We start from the raw sequence: 17,756 nt of genomic DNA, 5'->3' as shown, positions 1-17,756 counted from the left end.
TGCATGTAGGAGAGGATTCGCAAGGTAAACAGTGCAGACATAAATCACAAGGTAAATAATGCAGATAAGCAACTAGACTTCCCACTCCAAAGGTTGGATGCGATCGGCTCGGGTCAGGCTTCCCATTCCAAAGGTCGGGTGCAGTCAGCGAACATCATGTTGGCTCAGGTCAGAGACATCCTGTGCTAAAGGTCAATGAGGTTCAAAAAAGGTGGTGTTTTTGGATGTGTTCGGTTTTTGGATTTATGGATAAAGGATACTCGACTTGCATTAAGTTCTATAGTTGGCATTCACATCATGTTCTCAACCCATAACCAGATTTATCCCCATCCCAACCATGTTGCCTCACAATGTTTTCTTTTCAAAATCTCTTGAACAACTTTAATGGTCTGATTACAAGGAATGTATTGATCATCCTGACAAAACCCATGGCTCACCGACTACTAGGCAGTTCTTCATCTTCTGTGCCTAGCACACATTGTTGCTAGTTAAGTAATTCTGTGTACTTCTTTCTATAACTCCAGCTGAGTTTTCTGTTGTTTGCCAGTAGGCCTGCTGTGCAGATATTGCTTAATCTGTTTATTATATAAACTTTTTAATATTGTGATGCTGTTGTTGAATTGTTGTGTTGGTTAAGCTTTACTATTGATGCCAGTTTTCAACATCAAGTTCAATGTTGAGTTAGTTTTAAAGACAGCGCTTTTCAGTTTAGAATCAAGTTAAGTTTCATTCCTATTTCTGCCTTGTGACAAAGCTACAGTATGCATTAATGTTTTTAATGTTTAACTCAACTAATAAGAAACGGCAATCATTGAAACTAACCATGTACTATGCTGCAATTCAACTGCACTAAATTATACGTAAAAAGCAATTAATTCTAATCTTATCTTGATCACTAAGATACCTTCTTTGAACTTTCTACCTTCAAAATATAGTGACACCTTTGAGGTTGCTCAGAGAAAAGCAACAAAAATAATTCTGCATTTTAGAGTTCTGGGATAGGAAGAAACTCACATTACTAAACTAGTTTTCATTTGAGAAAACAAGATAGAAAGGAGATATTTGCCACAAAATTTGGTTGCATAGCGCCCATTTATTCTGGTGCTACAGATGGCATTCTTGGTCCAAAATGGTGTTCGTACCTCACAAGCAGACTTCTGATATGGGCTGCATCACACACCATCTTGGGTAGGTTGTTAGTGCAGGTGCAACATGTCTGTGCCGTAATTATGTAGAATAGGCAGATCATGACATCACACGAGCAGCATCATTTTAGAGCTCAACGGTCTAGCTAAAGCCCTCTCTTAACCTTGCACAGCTGAAGATGTGTTCAGCAACAGTATGGTCTCCAGCCCCCACTGCTGCTATTTAAATAATTTAAGGGATCACGACTACTTTCTGGTTAGTGACTGATTGATTTCTATAGGATGTTATTGAATTTGGAGATTTATACTGTTATCTCAAGTTGCTGAAGTCTACAGCAAATGCTGTAGCAGGTGCTGAAGACCTTAGCCCTGACTTCAAGGTTCTGGCAAAACACTCATTCACAAGCATGGGTGCAATTGTTTGCATCCCCCTTGGTCTACAGCATGTCAGGGAGAATAAAGAGAGGCAACACAGGGCAGGAGAAACTGCTTATAGAGGGATGAGGAGTTCTGGGGAGAAAGGCTCTCAGCAGGGGACCATTTCTGCTCAGGGTATTAAGGGAGCCATGCTCCTACCACAGCTTCAGTGAGGGAACAGTGCATCAGAGATTTCTGCTTTGCAGCCTGAACTTCAGCTTCAGAGCACGGTGAGAATAGCATTGCTATTGTCTTTGAGTGACAATGGTCATGAACGTTAATGCGTTGGACTTCTTCCAGGCTGGAGCAAGCAATATTTGCAACATCTCCAAATTTGCCATCCACTTTTCCATAAAGAAATCATTAAGGCTTGGTATATAAAGAGCGCTGCATAGATTTCATTCTTTCTTGTCAGAGAGAAGCAGGCAGAATAAGCATGCAGCTTCACAAGAATTGCAGGTTTTCCCTTTGTACAGGGTGCCATTGACTACATACCATTTTCATGTGATACATGCCAAGTCTGAGATGTACCGTAAATGGAAGGGATTTCACTCCCTCAGTATCCAGTATGTGACCATACTCAGTGCACCAATGTTTGCTATCTGGGCAGGAGTCATTATGCCTTCATTCTGCTGTGCCAGCTGCTTTTGAGCCACCACAACAAACTAGAGGTTGTCTACTGAGCAACAAGAACTATCTGCTAACCACATGTTCATGAGTCCAGTTCACAGTCCATAGAGGCATGGTCAACATGCAAATAATGAAAACCATGCTGCCACACAACATGGGAAGAATTTTCAGGTCGGCGAGCGGGGGCAGGGCCCACTCGTTGACGTGTAAAATGATGCATGGTGATGTCGGGCATGCGTCCTTTAGATTTTCAGTTCAGCAGGCGCGCAGCCGAGTCAGCTGTGCACCCACCAAACTGTCAAAGGCCTATTAAGGCCATTTAAAGAGTCATTAAAACAATTAACAGGGCTGCCCCTCCAAACTTAAGGGCAGGCGAAGTGCCCAGGCGGCCTTCGCATTTTTCATGAAACCTCATCCACGGGGCCGGATGAAGTTTCATGAAGATTTCATTATTTAAACAAAATTTTTTATCAAAATTCATGAACGTGTCCCAACATATGTGACGCTGTCACATGAGGGGACATGTCTTAAAATATTTCCTTTTCTTTATTTAAATTTTTAAGCTTTAAACTAATCTCCCTGAGGCACCTCTGTGCCTCAGGGAGATTTCTGCGTGCGCATGCGTGAAAGGGCACAGGCCCTGACTCAGGGAAGCACCCCCCCCACACCTGCACAGGGAGCGCTCAGCCCTTCCGGGCGTGTGTCACGCTGAGCAGGCCTTAATTGGCCCGCCCTCATAAAATGGCGGCGCGGCCCCGATCGAGGGCGCCAATCGGGTTCACACCTGACCCTGCACAACCCCCCAACAGGGAGAAATTTCTGCCCCATGTGATCGACCAGAGTGCTTAAACAATGTGGGGTTTTAGTATCTGAGCAGATGGCTGCAAGTGTGTTTCTTCTTCATCACTGTCTCCATTCTCTTCCACTGTTGCCTGACCAGGTTGCAGTTCTTGGGTATCTGAAAGAGAAAGGAACAGGTCAGGGGCATACTGTGGAAAGTAGGAGAAAGTAAGAACTGCGTACTTAGACCACCTACAGTTTGTAAATCAGAAGAGATTATGGGAATAGTGGAAAGTGGGATATGAGAAGGTGGATGAGGTAGGAACATACCATCATCTTCAATGGTTTCAGCTCCGCCGCTGGTCGCAGCCTTAGTTGTGGCTGTTCCAATGATGGTGAGCACTGTCTCCCTCACTGAGGTGAGGGCATGCAACTGTGCCAGTAACCCACCAGTTAAGTACTGTTGCCTCCGATTATGCGCCAACTTGATCTACAAGAAAGAGAAGTACAAAAGCAAAGAAGTTATGATAAACCTGTAAAAAAAACACCGGCCCAGCCTTATTAAGAGTATTGCTTCCAGTTTTGAGGACCACACTTTAGGAAAGATGTGAAGGCATTAGAGAGACTGCAGAAAAGATTCACGAGAATAACTCCAGGGATGAGGAACTTCAGTTATGCAGAAAGACTGGAGACTTTGGGATTGTTCTCCTTGGAGAAGAAAAGATTGACAGGAGATTTGATAAAACTATTCAAAATCATGAGGGATCTAGACAGAGTAGAGAGGGAGAAACTGTTCCCATTTGTCGAAGGATCGAGAACCAGAGGGCACAGGTTTAAGGTAATTAGCAAAAGAAATAATTGTGACATGAGGAAAATGTTTTCCATGCAGAAAGTGGTTTTGACCTGGAATACAGCACTTGAGAGGGAGTGAGAGTGTGTCAGTAAGTGTGGTGCAATGTGTTTGGGTGATGTGATTGCTATCATTGAATTAGCTGGCAGTGTATGCAAGCTGTGAGATGTGGTTGGGAAGCTTGCAGCCATGTGAAATGTGTGAGAGTGAGGTGATGCTATGAATGTGAAGTATGAATCATAGTTGATAGAGATTATAAGCAGCTGAGTGAAGGAGGTGTTGGTGAGTTGAACAGTGAATGAGGCTAGTGGTTCATTGGTAGGATATGGCATTTAACAATGCATTCACTAACCTTGATCACTTGTGTGGGATCATCGAACTTCTTGTGGCTATGTATCCAGGTGCTTGGGACTGTGATGGCTATCTGCTCCCAATTCCTTGCAGTGTTTATCTGGAGGGCCTCCAGGCCCCTTGTAGATAATGTACATCTCTTCACCTGTTCACTTCCTGCACCAAGGCTCCAGTACTCCATATAGTGTGCTCTCTGCCCTGTAGAACCATTAGTCAGTGTTCTTCCTGTTCAGAATGTCTTTTCCAGCCACTTCCAGAACCTGCTGAAGCCAGAATGCACCTCTCTTTTTAGTGCAGGCTAGCTTCAAGTGGTGGTCTCCTCATGTGAATTTAGGTCCCCTGCTGAAATGAGCAGCCCCTTAACAGCTCATTTAGGGCTAGGCTGCATGTTACTATTATTTAAATCAGCAGGCAGTACAAAGTTTGCATGATGCCTGCATCAGAAGGAATGGCGTAGCTTAGTCACACATCGTGTTCTACTGTGCCTGCTTGCGGAGTGACACATATTTTCCTCAATTCTTTCTATCCGGGTACTCAAATGCTGAGAAGAATGGACAAATTAATTTGTGTAACAGACTCTCAGATAAAGTATAAAATAATGGACAAGTAAAACATTTTACAAAGACTGGAATAAACTATGAGCTATGAACAGGATTGAAGGCTAGTGGGATAAATACAAGGCAAATAAATGCTGCAGGAAATAATTTGGCATTTCATGAGCTGAGGGACCATGGAAATAGCATGCCAAAAATGACAGCAGGACTAGGATATATAACGTAAGTGCTAACTTGGTCAAAGCATTAGGAAAGCAGGATTCCCTGAATAGCATTCCATCACCCACTCCAAGATTTACATGCCCACTCAAACCAGCTGAACTTCATAATATTACTCAGTTCTGTTGAAGGGTCATGAGGACTCGAAACGTCAACTCTTTTCTTCTCCGCCAATGCTGCCAGACCTGCTGAGTTTTTCCAGGTAATTCTGTTTCTGTTTTTGTTTTGGAGATGAGTGGGGATGCATTCCCTGCCAAATTCTCCAGTAGCGGGCAGGAAACACCGCCATTGGAAAAATTTTGTCCCATGAAATGTCTCAAGCCACTTTACAGGAGCATTACAAAACAACATATGACAGCAAACCACATAAGGAGATATTAAACCATATGACCAAAAACTTGGTCAAAGAAATAGGTTTTAAGTATCTTAAAAGGAGAAAGCAAGGTAAAGCGGAGGAGAGGTGTAGGGAGGGTATTCCAGAGTGTGGGGCCCAAGCAACTCATGGCATGGCCACTAATGGTGTCGCAGTCATAATTGGGAACACAGGCCAGACTTAGAGGAGTGCAAATATCTCATAGGATTGTGAGGCTGGAGGAGATTACAGAGTTAAGGAGGGATGAGGCCTTGGAGGCAATTAAAAGCAAAGATTAAAAGCAAGACATTACTTGACTAGGAGCCAACGCACGTCAGCAAGCACAAGGCTAATTGGGGGATGGGAGAGGTCTTGTGGCACAGTGGGTAGTATTCCTACCTCTGAGCTAGAAGCTCTGGGTTCGAGTCCCACTCCAGGACTTGGTGGCCAATGGAGGTACGTTCATAATATGGCCAAATTGGTCGATTATCAACCTGAAAATCCTTTCGATACACCTATGGCAGGCAGTAAGAGCGGGAAAATCTCCTGGTCAGCCAGAAATGTGTGGTAGCTGTAGCGCAACAGCCTCCCCAGGTTAAAAGACTCCACACGCGAGATCTTGCCAAGGACTGTACTCCGTGGCAAGCTTCGTCCTCACATCGAGGAATTGTATAGGGGAATGGGACTTGCTATGAGTTAAGACATGGGCAGCAGAGTTTTGGATGACCTCAAGTTTACAGAGGTTAGAATGTGGGAGATCTTCCTGGAATGTATTGGAATAGTTGAGCCTAGAGGTAATGAAGACATGAATAAGAGTTTCAGCAGCAGATTAGCTGAGACGGGGTGAAGTCAGGAGATGTCAGGGAGGTGAAAACCAGCGATTCGAGTGATGGCATGAATATGAAGTCAGAGGCTCATCTTGGGATCAAACGTGACACCGATATTGAAACAAACTAGCTTAATCTCAGATTGTTGCCAGTGAGAGAGCTTGTGTCGGTAGCTAGGGAACAGAGTTTAGACAATTGAGAGTAACTTTACCAAATGGCCCTGAGTGCAGAGCCTCACTAAAAAGATGTGTGGATTGCAGAAGAGACACTGAACACTGGAGAGGAAGAGGTAGCATTGGTGGTGTTTTTTTTAATTCATAAAATATACTTTATTCATAAAATATCTGAAAGAACATTACAAAACATTTCTAAATGGCTTTCGCAAAAAGTACAATCATTTTCAACTTTTACACATGGATCACGAGGTGCTTCAATACAATCAATGAACATTACAGTCATTTCAATATGGTCATTACAGGCAGTCAGACAGTGCAATGGGTTTGGAGTTATCGACATACATCATGTAGCATTCTGCGGTGCTTCAATACAATTACGATACATTTAGTATCTACATACATTTATTGTGAATCGTACAGCCCGAGGGGTCTATACAATTCACAGCCCCTCGGTGCACTCTTTGACAGCGACCTTTCCCCATTGCGCCTTTGCGGCGGCTGCTCCAACCTTTAGTGCATCCCTCAGCACATAGTCCTGGACCTTGGAATGTGCCAGTCTGCAACACTCGGGCGGGGACAACTCTTTGCACTGGAAGACCAACAAGTTTCGGGCAGATCAAAGACCATAAGACCATAAGACATAGGAGCAGAAATTAAGTCATTCGGCCCATCCAGTCTGCTCCACCATTCAATCATGGCTGATAAGTTTCTCAACCCCATTCTCCCGCCTTCTCCCCGTAACCTTTGATCCCCTTACCAATTAAGAACCTATTTATCTCAGTCTTAAATACACTCGATGACCTGGCCTCCACAGCCTTCTGTGGCAATGAATTCCATAGATTCACCATTCTCTGGCTAAAGAAGTTTCTCCTCATCTCTATTCTAAAAGGTCTTCCCTTTATTCTGAGGCTGTGCCCTGGGGTCTTAGTCTCTCTTACTAATGGAAACATCTTCCCCACATCCACTCTATCCAGGCCTTTCAGTATTCTGTAAGTTTCAATCAGATCCTCCCTCAGCCTTCTAAACTACATTGAGTATAGAACCAGAGTCCTCAAATGTTCCTCATATGTTAAGCCTTTAATTCCTTGGATCGTTCTCGTGAACCTCCTCTGGGCCCTCTCCAGGGCCAGAACATCCTTCCTGAGATACGGGGCCCAAAATTGCTCACAATATTCTAAATGTGGTCTGACCAGAGCCTTATAAAGCCTCAGCAGCACATCCCTGCTTTTATATTCTAGTCCTCTCGAAATAAATGCCAACATTGCATTTGCCTTCCTAACTACCGTCTCAACCTGCAAGTTAACCTTAAGAGAATCCTGGACTAGGACTCCCAAGTCCCTTTGCACTCCAGATATCTGAATTCTCTCCCCATTTAGAAAATAGTCTATGCCTCTATTCTTCCTACCAAAGTGCATGACCTCACACTTCCCCACATTGTATTCCATCTGCCACTTCTTTGCCCATTCTCCTAACCTGTCCAAATCCTTCTGCAGCCTCCCCGCCTCCTCAATATTACTTGTCCCTCCACCTATCTTTGTATCATCTGCAAACTTAGCCAGGATGCCCTCAGTTCCTTCATCTAAATCATTAATGTATAAAGTGAAAAGTTGCGGTCCCAACACTGACCCCTGCGTAACTCCACTAGTCACCAGCCACCATCCTGAGAAGGACCCCCTTATCCCCACTCTCTGCCTTCTGCCAGACAGCCAATCTTCTATCCATGCTAGTACCTTGCCTCTAACACCATGGGCTCTTATCTTACTGAACAGCCTCCTGTGCGGCACCTTGTCAAAGGCCTTCTGGAAGTCCAAGTAGATAACATCCATTGGCTCTCCTTTGTCTAACCTACTTGTTACCTCCTCAAAGAATTCTAACAGATTTGTCAGGCATGACCTCCCCTTGATGAAACCATGCTGACTTTGCCCTATTTTACCATGCACTTCCAAGTATTCTGAAATCTCATCCTTAATAATGGACTCTAAAATCTTACCAACGACCGAGGTCAGGCTAATCGGCCTGTAATTTCCCGTCTTTTGCCTCACTCCCTTCTTAAATAGGGCGGTTACATTAGCGATTTTCCAGTCCTCTGGGACCCTCCCTGACTCCAGTGATTCCTTAAAGATCACCACTAATGCCTCCATTATCTCTTCAGCTATCTCCTTCAGAACTCTGGGGTGTAATCCATCTGGTCCAGGTGATTTATCCACCTTCAAACCTCTCAGTTTTCCTAGCACCTGCTCCTTGGTAATGGCCACCATACTCACCTCTGCCCCCCGACTCTCTTGAACTTTGGGGGTGTTACTCATGTCTTCCACCGTGAAGACTGACGCAAAGTACTTATTCAGTTCTTCCGCCATTTCTTTGTTCCCCACTACTACTTCTCCAGCGTCATTTTCCAATGGCCTTTAGGACGTTACCTGATGGAATTGAGGTCAAAGGTGTTTGTCTGCATAAATATTTCCATGAGGGACAGGTGGTATTGTACAGGCCAACTACTTGGAGCGTTCCACGGCAGCGTGGCCAGACCCATCCTTCGCAACGCCAGGGACAGGTAGAACCTCAGCACATAGCACTTGGTGTTTGCGTACTGAGGGTCTATGCACAGCTTGATGCAGCCGCACACAAAGGTGGTCATCAGGATGAGAGCGATGTTGGGCACCTTTTTTCCCCCTTTATCTAGAGTCTTGTACATTGCATCCCTGTGGACACGATCCATTTTAGACCTCCAGATAAAGCGAAAGATGGCTCAGGTGATCGTCATCACGCAGGAGTAAGGAATGGGCCAGACATGCACCATGTACATCAACAGCGAGAGTGCCTCACACCTGATGACCAGGTTTTTAACCGCAATGGAGAGGAGAGCATCGCTACCACATACCCAGTTTTCTTGGTGGTGTTAGCTGACAAGAGGTGAGTTGGTTCAAGGAGAGGCCCATGTAAGGTCCCCATTGCCCTACTGTGGTTGTTTCTGGGGATACATAGCTTAGTGAGTCTACTTTCAAATAGAGGCTATTACAACAGCAGGATTATACTGAAAAGTGTATTGCTTCATTGCACAGTACACTGGAATGTGGTCTGGGTCTATCTAATTGCAGAGTTCAATGGAAGAAGTGGGCAACAAAACCCTGATGCATTCATTTTCATGAGCAAAGATTTGCATAGTGGGTTCTTATTACCATAAGACCAGAAGACCGTAAGACATAGGAGCAGAAATTAGGCCATTCGGCCCATCTAGTCTGCTCCACCATTCAATCATGGCTGATAGGTTTCTCATCCCCATTCTCCCACCTTCTCCCCGTAACCTTTGATCCCCTTACCAATCAAGAACCTATCTATCTCCGTCTTAAATACACTCAATGACCTGGCCTCCACAGCCTTCTGTGGCAATGAATTCCATAGATTCACCATTCTCTGGCTGAAGAAGTTTCTCCTCATCTCTGTTCTAAAAGGTCTTCCCTTTATTCTGAGGCTGTGCCCTCGGGTTCTAGTCTCCCCTACTAATGGAAACATCTTCCCCACATCCACTCTATCCAGGCCTTTCAGTATTCTGTAAGTTTCAATCAGATCCTCCCTCATCCTTCTAAACTCCATCGAGTATAGACCCAGAGTCCTCAAACGTTCTTCATATGTTAAGCCTTTCATTCCTGGGATCATTCTCGTGAACCTCCTCTGGACCCTCTCCAGGGCCAGAACATCCTTCCTGAGATACGGGGCCCAAAATTGCTCACAATATTCTAAATGTGGTCTGACCAGAGCCTTATAAAGCCTCAGCAGCACATCCCTGCTTTTATATTCTAGTCCTCTCGAAATAAATGCCAACATTGCATTTGCCTTCCTAACTACCGTCTCAACCTGCAAGTTAACCTTAAGAGAATCCTGGACTAGGACTCCCAAGTCCCTCTGCACTCCAGATTTCTGAATTCTCTCCCCATTTAGAAAATAGTCTATGCCTCTATTCTTCCTACCAAAGTGCATGACCTCACACTTCCCCACATTGTATTCCATCTGCCACTTCTTTGCCCATTCTCCTAACCTGTCCAAATCCTTCTGCAGCCTCCCCGCCTCCTCAATATTACTTGTCCCTCCACCTATCTTTGTATCATCTGCAAACTTAGCCAGGATGCCCTCAGTTCCTTCATCTAAATCATTAATGTATAAAGTGAAAAGTTGCGGTCCCAACACTGACCCCTGCGGAACTCCACTAGTCACCGGCCACCATCCTGAGAAGGACCCCCTTATCCCCACTCTCTGCCTTCTGCCAGACAGCCAATCTTCTATCCATGCAAGTACCTTGCCTCTAACACCATGGGCTCTTATCTTACTGAGCAGCCTCCTGTGCGGCACCTTGTCAAAGGCCTTCTGGAAGTCCAAGTAGATAACATCCATTGGCTCTCCTTTGTCTAACCTACTTGTTACCTCCTCAAAGAATTCTAACAGATTTGTCAGGCATGACCTCCCCTTGATGAAACCATGCTGACTTTGCCCTATTTTACCATGCACTTCCAAGTATTCTGAAATCTCATCCTTAATAATGGACTCTAAAATCTTACCAACGACCGAGGTCAGGCTAATCGGCCTGTAATTTCCCGTCTTTTGCCTCACTCCCTTCTTAAATAGGGCGGTTACATTAGCGATTTTCCAGTCCTCTGGGACCCTCCCTGACTCCAGTGATTCCTTAAAGATCACCACTAATGCCTCCATTATCTCTTCAGCTATCTCCTTCAGAACTCTGGGGTGTAATCCATCTGGTCCAGGTGATTTATCCACCTTCAAACCTCTCAGTTTTCCTAGCACCTGCTCCTTGGTAATGGCCACCATACTCACCTCTGCCCCCCGATTCTCTTGAACTTTGGGGGTGTTACTCATGTCTTCCACCGTGAAGACTGACGCAAAGTACTTATTCAGTTCTTCCGCCATTTCTTTGTTCCCCACTACTACTTCTCCAGCATCATTTTCCAGCGGCCCAATGTCCACTTTTGCCTCTCTCTGACCCTTTATATATCTAAAAAAACTCTTGCAATCTTCTTTTATATTACTGGCTAGTTTACCCTCATATTTAATCTTCTCCCTCCTTATTTCTTTTTTAGTTGTCCTCTGTTGGTTTTTGTAGGCTTCCCAATCCCCTGGTTTCCCACTGTTCTTTGCCTCATTGTATGCTTTCTCTTTAGCTTTTATGCTGTCCCTGACTTCCCTTGACAGCCATGGTTGCCTCGTCCTCCCTTTAGTATGCCTCTTCTTCCTAGGGATGAATTTTTGCTGTGTCTCCCAAATTACTCCCAGATACTCCTGCCATTGCTGTTCCACTGTCTTTCCTGCTAGGCTCATCTCCCAGTCAATTCTGGATAGCTCCTCCCTCATGCCTCTGTAGTTGCCTTTATTCAACTGTAATACCGTTACATCTGATTCCAGCTTTTTCCTCTCAAATTGCAGGGTAAATTCTATCATATTATGGTCACTTCCTCCTAAGGGTTCCTTCACCTTAAGCTCCCTTATCAAATCTGCCTCATTACACATCACTAAACCTAGAATTGCCTGTTCCTAGTGGGCTCCACCACAAGCTGCTCCAAAAAGCCATCTCGTAGACATTCCACAAATTCCTTTTCTTGGGATCCACTACCAAACTGATTTCCCCAGTCTACCTGCATATTGAAATCCCCCATGATCATTGTAACCTTGCCTTTCTTGCACGCCTTTTCTACCTCCTGGTGTATCTTGTGCCCCACATCCTGACTACTGTTCGGAGGCTTGTACATAACTCCCATTATGGTTTTTTTACTTTTGCAGTTCCTCAACTCTACCCACACATATTCTACATTATCTGACCCTACGTCATTTCTTGCTATCGATTTAACTTCATTTCTTACTAATAAAGCAACCCCACCCCCTCTGCCAACCTGCCTATCTTTTCGACAGGATGTATATCCTTGGATATTTAGCTCCCAGTCCTGATCCCCTTGCAGCCATGTCTCCGTGATGCCCACCACATCATACCTGCCAATTTCAATCTGCGCCACAAGCTCATTTACCTTATTTCGTATACTGCGTGCATTCAGATACAACACCTTCAGTCCTGTCGGATGCATGGTGATACAGAACCTTGATTGGAAAAGTTGTTGATTCCTGATGTGTTTTGTAAGTGCCTGGAAGGTCCAAATGACAAATAAACTGAGGCCAATGATCACCTTTACTGGGGCACAACTAGTATGTTGCAGATATTTGACAGTCCCTACAGGTTTCTGTTATGTAAGTATTCCATTTCAATTGTGATGCAGCAGCTGCAACTTGTTGACTCTTATTCCCTACACTTTTGGACTTCCCACTGATCCTCCTCCACCACAATATATCCAGCATATGGGAAGAATGATATTGTGTGGAGTCTGCTTACAGCTCACTCTTCCTGGAACTCAAATTGATGCAGGCAGAAACTTGTTCAGAGCTGAATTCAGTCTGACCTCAACATGGCAAACTAAATGGTACAAGGATGAGAATTAATTCAGCTGGAACACTTGCTGGGCCGTAGGATTAGATCATTCAGCTCAAAGGAGGGAGGAGGTCATTTTAACAAATCAGCAATTTATGAAAAGAATATACAGCCAGAGAGAATGTTCTCTGAATTCAGTGCATTGATTCTTGATTTGTTTATGTGCAATGATCTGTGAGGCAGTGTTTCACAGTTCAGTTAATTGCAGCACACTGTTCTGAACTTGACCCTCCATGAACTCAGCTGCCATATCCTAAGTCACACCAGATTCCATTCAACCACCGCCCCTAAGCTCGCGAACCTACATGGGTTCCTCATCTGACAATGCCTCAATTTTAACATGGTCACTGTTATCAAATCCTTCCATGGCTTTTGTCCCTCTATATCCTTTTCAAGCCCTCAGGGATATATGTGCTTCCTCAATCCTGGCCTCTTGCACAGCCCCAATGTTCACCATTCCACCATTGACAGCTGTACCTCCAGCTACCCAGGCCCTAAGCTCTGAAATTCCCTCCCTAAACCACTTCTCCTTTCTACCTCTCTCTCCTCTTTCCAGATGCTCCTTAAAACCTACCTCTTTGACTATGCTTTTGGGTACTTGTCCTCAAATTGCCTTAAGCAGCTTGGTGTAAAATGTTGTCTGAGTATGCTTCTGTGAAGGGTTCCTGGGGCATTTACTACATTAAGGTCAGTGTTGAAATGAAACTTATTGCTATTGTACACTATAGATCTAATCTAATTGTAAGTTGTCTACTACATGCATCACAATTATGAAAAATGAAGTTAAACAAGTATAAATAAAAGTTAACAATATCTTTCTGTAGGTTGCCTATTCCTAAACTTGAAGATAGCATTCGCCGTTATTTGGCTGCTCAGAGGCCACTACTGGAAGACGACAACTACAGGTAGGAGCTGTGCAGCACATGAAACTTTATGTATATTACCTTAAAAATATATTGCAATGATCCAAATGTATCAAGGGATAGAGAATTAACAGATAGAATATAATTAATAAATCACAGCCTACATATAATGATCAGGCACAACAAAAACAGCATAAATATCAATTTACAAAGTGCCCAACTACATAGGAAGTAGCAATAGTTTACAATTTCAATCCTCAAGGATTAAATTAAGAGGACTGGTTGTATAAACTTGGCTTGTGTTCACTTGAGTGTAGAAGATTGAGGAGTGTCCTGATTGAACTGTTTAAGATGTTAAGGGAATTTGAGAGCTACAAGTTATGGACGCCAAATGGATGCTCTGCTTAGCTCACCAGTAATGGGAGGACAGAAAATCTGCCAGCTACTACACTGAGCCAGCCAGTAGGTTATAGCTGGGTGAAGGTCAGAGCTAAATCTGGAAGGTAGGCAAGAATGGGCTGGCAGTGGGTTACAGTATTTTTGTCAAGCTAGGAGGAACACTCCTGGCTCGTCCACTGACCATGACATTGTGACCATGTCACCACCACATATCAAACGCTGGGACCCCCACCCAGAAATTGGTACATGTTACGCCGCTTTTACACTCAAAAAATAGGTAAAACACATACCAAATTTTAACCCCTTAATTCTATCCTTTAAATAAACAGTGAATCTCCTTGTCCCTTGTAATGCATTAGCTGTGAACCTTTTGAGGTGTCTTAATAACCTGAAAGATGCTATATAAATATGCATTCTTTCTTTTTTAATCCTATTTAAATATAATTCACCTTTCCTGTACCAAAAAAATTGTCCCATTTATTAATACAGCCATAGATTCAATATTGGACAGAAATCAAGTACATGTATTACTGCATTATTAGCAAATAATTGCAAGTTGATAGAATGTAGTCAAGATTTGGAATAATAATTCACAAGTATTCAAATTTCCTCATTCCAACAACAATTGCAGCATACTTCCATCATTTTTGCATTCACTGGTGGAAATATGTTCTGGTCCTTTACTTATATTTGTTCATGGCCCTTGAGAAGGTGATGGTGAGCCAGTTATTGATCTGCTTCAGTCCATGAGAGCTCTGTATTTACAGGGTGCAGATAGACAAACACACATGAGCGCGCGCGTACACACACGCACACATACGATGTTGCTCAAGTAGCTTGTTGCACAGCTTTTGCTCCGACAATTAATTGAGTTCCATAGAAAGACATTTCAGTGAGAATTAACCAGTTACACTGATACTGGAAATGAATTCCTGGTGTATTACAATTTAGCAGTTCTAATTCTGACCAAATCTTGGCATTTCAATTTCTCTATATGACTGTGATAGCCATTGGTTAAAAAAAATGTATTTGTGTTCTAATACCTCAAACCGTATGCTATTAATGCAAATAATATGAGAAAGGTAAATCCAGAAAGTTTCTTCAAACTGAACTGCATGAGTAGAACAAGGAGACACAGGTTCAACCTGGTAAGAGGCAAAGTGAGCACTGATATCGAGAAGCATTCTTCATATTAAGGATGATCAACTTATGGTCAACTTCCTGCTGTAGTCTAGAGCTGAAAAAATTAATCAATCTTGCTTCCAATTTCCACCCCTCTCTCGCCTTCACATGGTCCATCTCCAACACTTCCCTTCCCTTTCTTGACCTCTCTGTCTCCATTTCTGGTGATAGGCTCTCTACCAATATTCATTACAAGCCCACTGACTCCCACAGCTACCTTGACTACACGTTCTCACACCCTGCTTCTTGTAAGGGCTCCATCCCATTCTCCCAGTTCCTCCACCTCTGTTGCATCTGTTCCAATGATGCTACCTCCTGGCATGTCTTCTTTTTTCCTGAGTCAAGGTTTCCCCCCTAGTATGGTTGACAGGGCTCTCAACTGTGTCTGATGCATCTCCCACACCTCTGGCCTCACCTCTTCCCCTCCCTCCCAGAATTAGGATAGGGTTCCCCTTGCCGTCACGTTTCACCCCACCAGCCTCTGCATTCAAAGGATCGTCCCCTGTAATTTCCGTCAACTCCAGCCTATCGAACACATCTTCCCCTCACCACCCTTGTCAGCATTTCGTAGGGATCATTCCCTCCATGACACCCTGTTCTACTCGTCCATCACCTCAAATCCTCAATGCAAACTGGGGAAACAGCACCTCATTTTCCAATTAGGCACTTTACAGCCTTCCGGACTTAACATTGAGTTCAACAACTTCAGACCACGAACTCTGTCCTCCATTTTGATCATTTAAAATTTTTTTCCCCCAACCTCCTTTCCCCACAAGGGCCAGTCTGTAACTTGTTCTAATGTTTTGCTTTCAGAAAGCATTGACCCTTGTTCTGCTATTAATGCATTCTGCTACCTTACTTTTATGCAATTATTAGCACCTTTAGTCTTTAACACTTTCATTACCACTCCCTTTGTCTTGTGTCCATAACATCTTTGTCAAATCTCCCCTCAGCTCCCACTTACCCCGACCTTCTATTTTGCACCACCTGCCCCACCCCCTCTCTTCAAAAGTATAAAATCCATCACATTTCTACCTCTCTTTAGCTCTGATGAGGAGTCATACGGACTTAAAACATTAACTCTTTTTCTCTCTCCACTGATGTTTCCAGACCTGCTGAGTTTTTCCAGCATTTTCTATTTTGACTTCTGAAAAACTTATGAAATTGACTCCTAAGGTTGAATTTTCACCTTGGTGCAGGAAACAGGAGCAGGAGCCATTTCTGGGTCCCTATCCCATCCCGGGGGTGGGGAAGAGTCACTCTATGGAATTTGACCAGCGCCACTCCCTCCTTAATTGGCATGGAGATAGGTTCCCTGTCCAATTAGGGGTGGAATGTGGGCTCTTGAAGCTTGATGGCCAATGAGTGGCCTTGCACTTTATTCATAAAATATCTTCAAGAACATTCCAAATCATTTCAAAATCACCATCACAAAAGTACAATCAGGTTCAACTTTTACAACATGTATCACGAGGTGCATCAATACAATCAATGAATATTACAATCATTTGCAGACATTCATTTTGAGCTGTACAGCCTGGGGGGCTCTAAACAGTTCCCAGTCCCTCGGTCCTGGGAGAACCCCCCATTTTAAAGCATTTATTCTCTTTCCAAAACTGTTGTCTCTGAGAGTCCCAGACCTTTGGTCTGCTCCTTCATAGCCATAGTGTGCAGAAATTGCCTCACTTTGGATGGGCTGAGGAAACTGTCCTGAACCACCCCATTGGAGATGTTCCGCTCAGATGGCATCTGGGGGTTCGTGCAGAGAACGGGATTTGAAATGTCCTTTGTTGGAGAAGCTTCTCCAATCCTCTCCCCCTCTGGGGCGTTGCTGCTCCCGGCTTCCCGGAGCTGGGGTGCGCTGAGCGCCTCACTGCTCCCAGATTCCTGGGGCTGGGGGGCGCTGGCCTCTTCAGGTTGTGGGCAAAGTTGGGGTGCGCTGGTCTCCTCATTGTCTCCAATGTTCTGGAGCTCGGGTGTCTCGTCCTCCAACTCCCTAGAGCTTTGCCGCTTCTTCTGTGGGTGCCGCTCTGGCACTTCTTCGTCCGAAGAGCAGCTGCCCTTGTCATCCGTGTTGGATGGGAGACGCCTCTTGCCACTTGTCTGGGAAGTGGCTTGGTCCCTTCTTAGTCCCTTCTTCCTTTTGGCTCTCTTCACCAGCTGCCACTCCCCCTGCTGATTTTCCACTGCTGGCTCCTCCTCCATTGATTCGCTCTCCTGAAGAGTGGGAGGTTCAGGGGGCAGTGCTGTTGATTGGCTGTCTGCTGCCTCAATCTTTTCCTCCACCTTGTCTCGCTCCCTGTCCTCCTTTGTCCCGTTGTTCTCACTGGGGGCCATGGTGGTTGGAGTGTTGCAAGTGTCCTTGGTTGTAGTGACATGAAGCATTTCCTCTGCTTCCCCCTCGTTGGCTTTGGCTGCCTGTGCATAAGTGAGGCTGCGTTTGGGGCAGGTCCTGTAGAGGTGGCCTGCCTCGCCATACAGGTTGCAGCACTTAGTCTGTTTGCAGTCCTTTGTCTGGTGCCCTTCCTGT

General features: G+C 44.5%; 1 protein-coding gene across 1 annotated transcript in view; it reads left to right on the top strand.

Moving 5' to 3' along the window:
• The first annotated feature begins 9,089 nt into the window (after positions 1–9,089).
• LOC144691166 (carnitine O-palmitoyltransferase 2, mitochondrial-like) overlaps positions 9,090–17,756 on the top strand; it is a 30,820-nt gene continuing 22,153 nt past the window's right edge. The window contains exons 1-2 of the mRNA XM_078559234.1: positions 9,090–9,211; positions 13,607–13,687. Coding sequence (XP_078415360.1) covers positions 9,090–9,211; positions 13,607–13,687 — 203 coding nt within the window. The remainder of the gene's footprint in view (positions 9,212–13,606; positions 13,688–17,756) is intronic.

The sequence above is a fragment of the Cetorhinus maximus genome, chromosome 2 (genome assembly GCF_964194155.1).
Source record: "Cetorhinus maximus chromosome 2, sCetMax3.hap1.1, whole genome shotgun sequence".
Classification (NCBI taxonomy): domain Eukaryota; kingdom Metazoa; phylum Chordata; class Chondrichthyes; order Lamniformes; family Cetorhinidae; genus Cetorhinus; species Cetorhinus maximus.
This window is presented reverse-complemented; position numbering and strand designations above follow the sequence as displayed.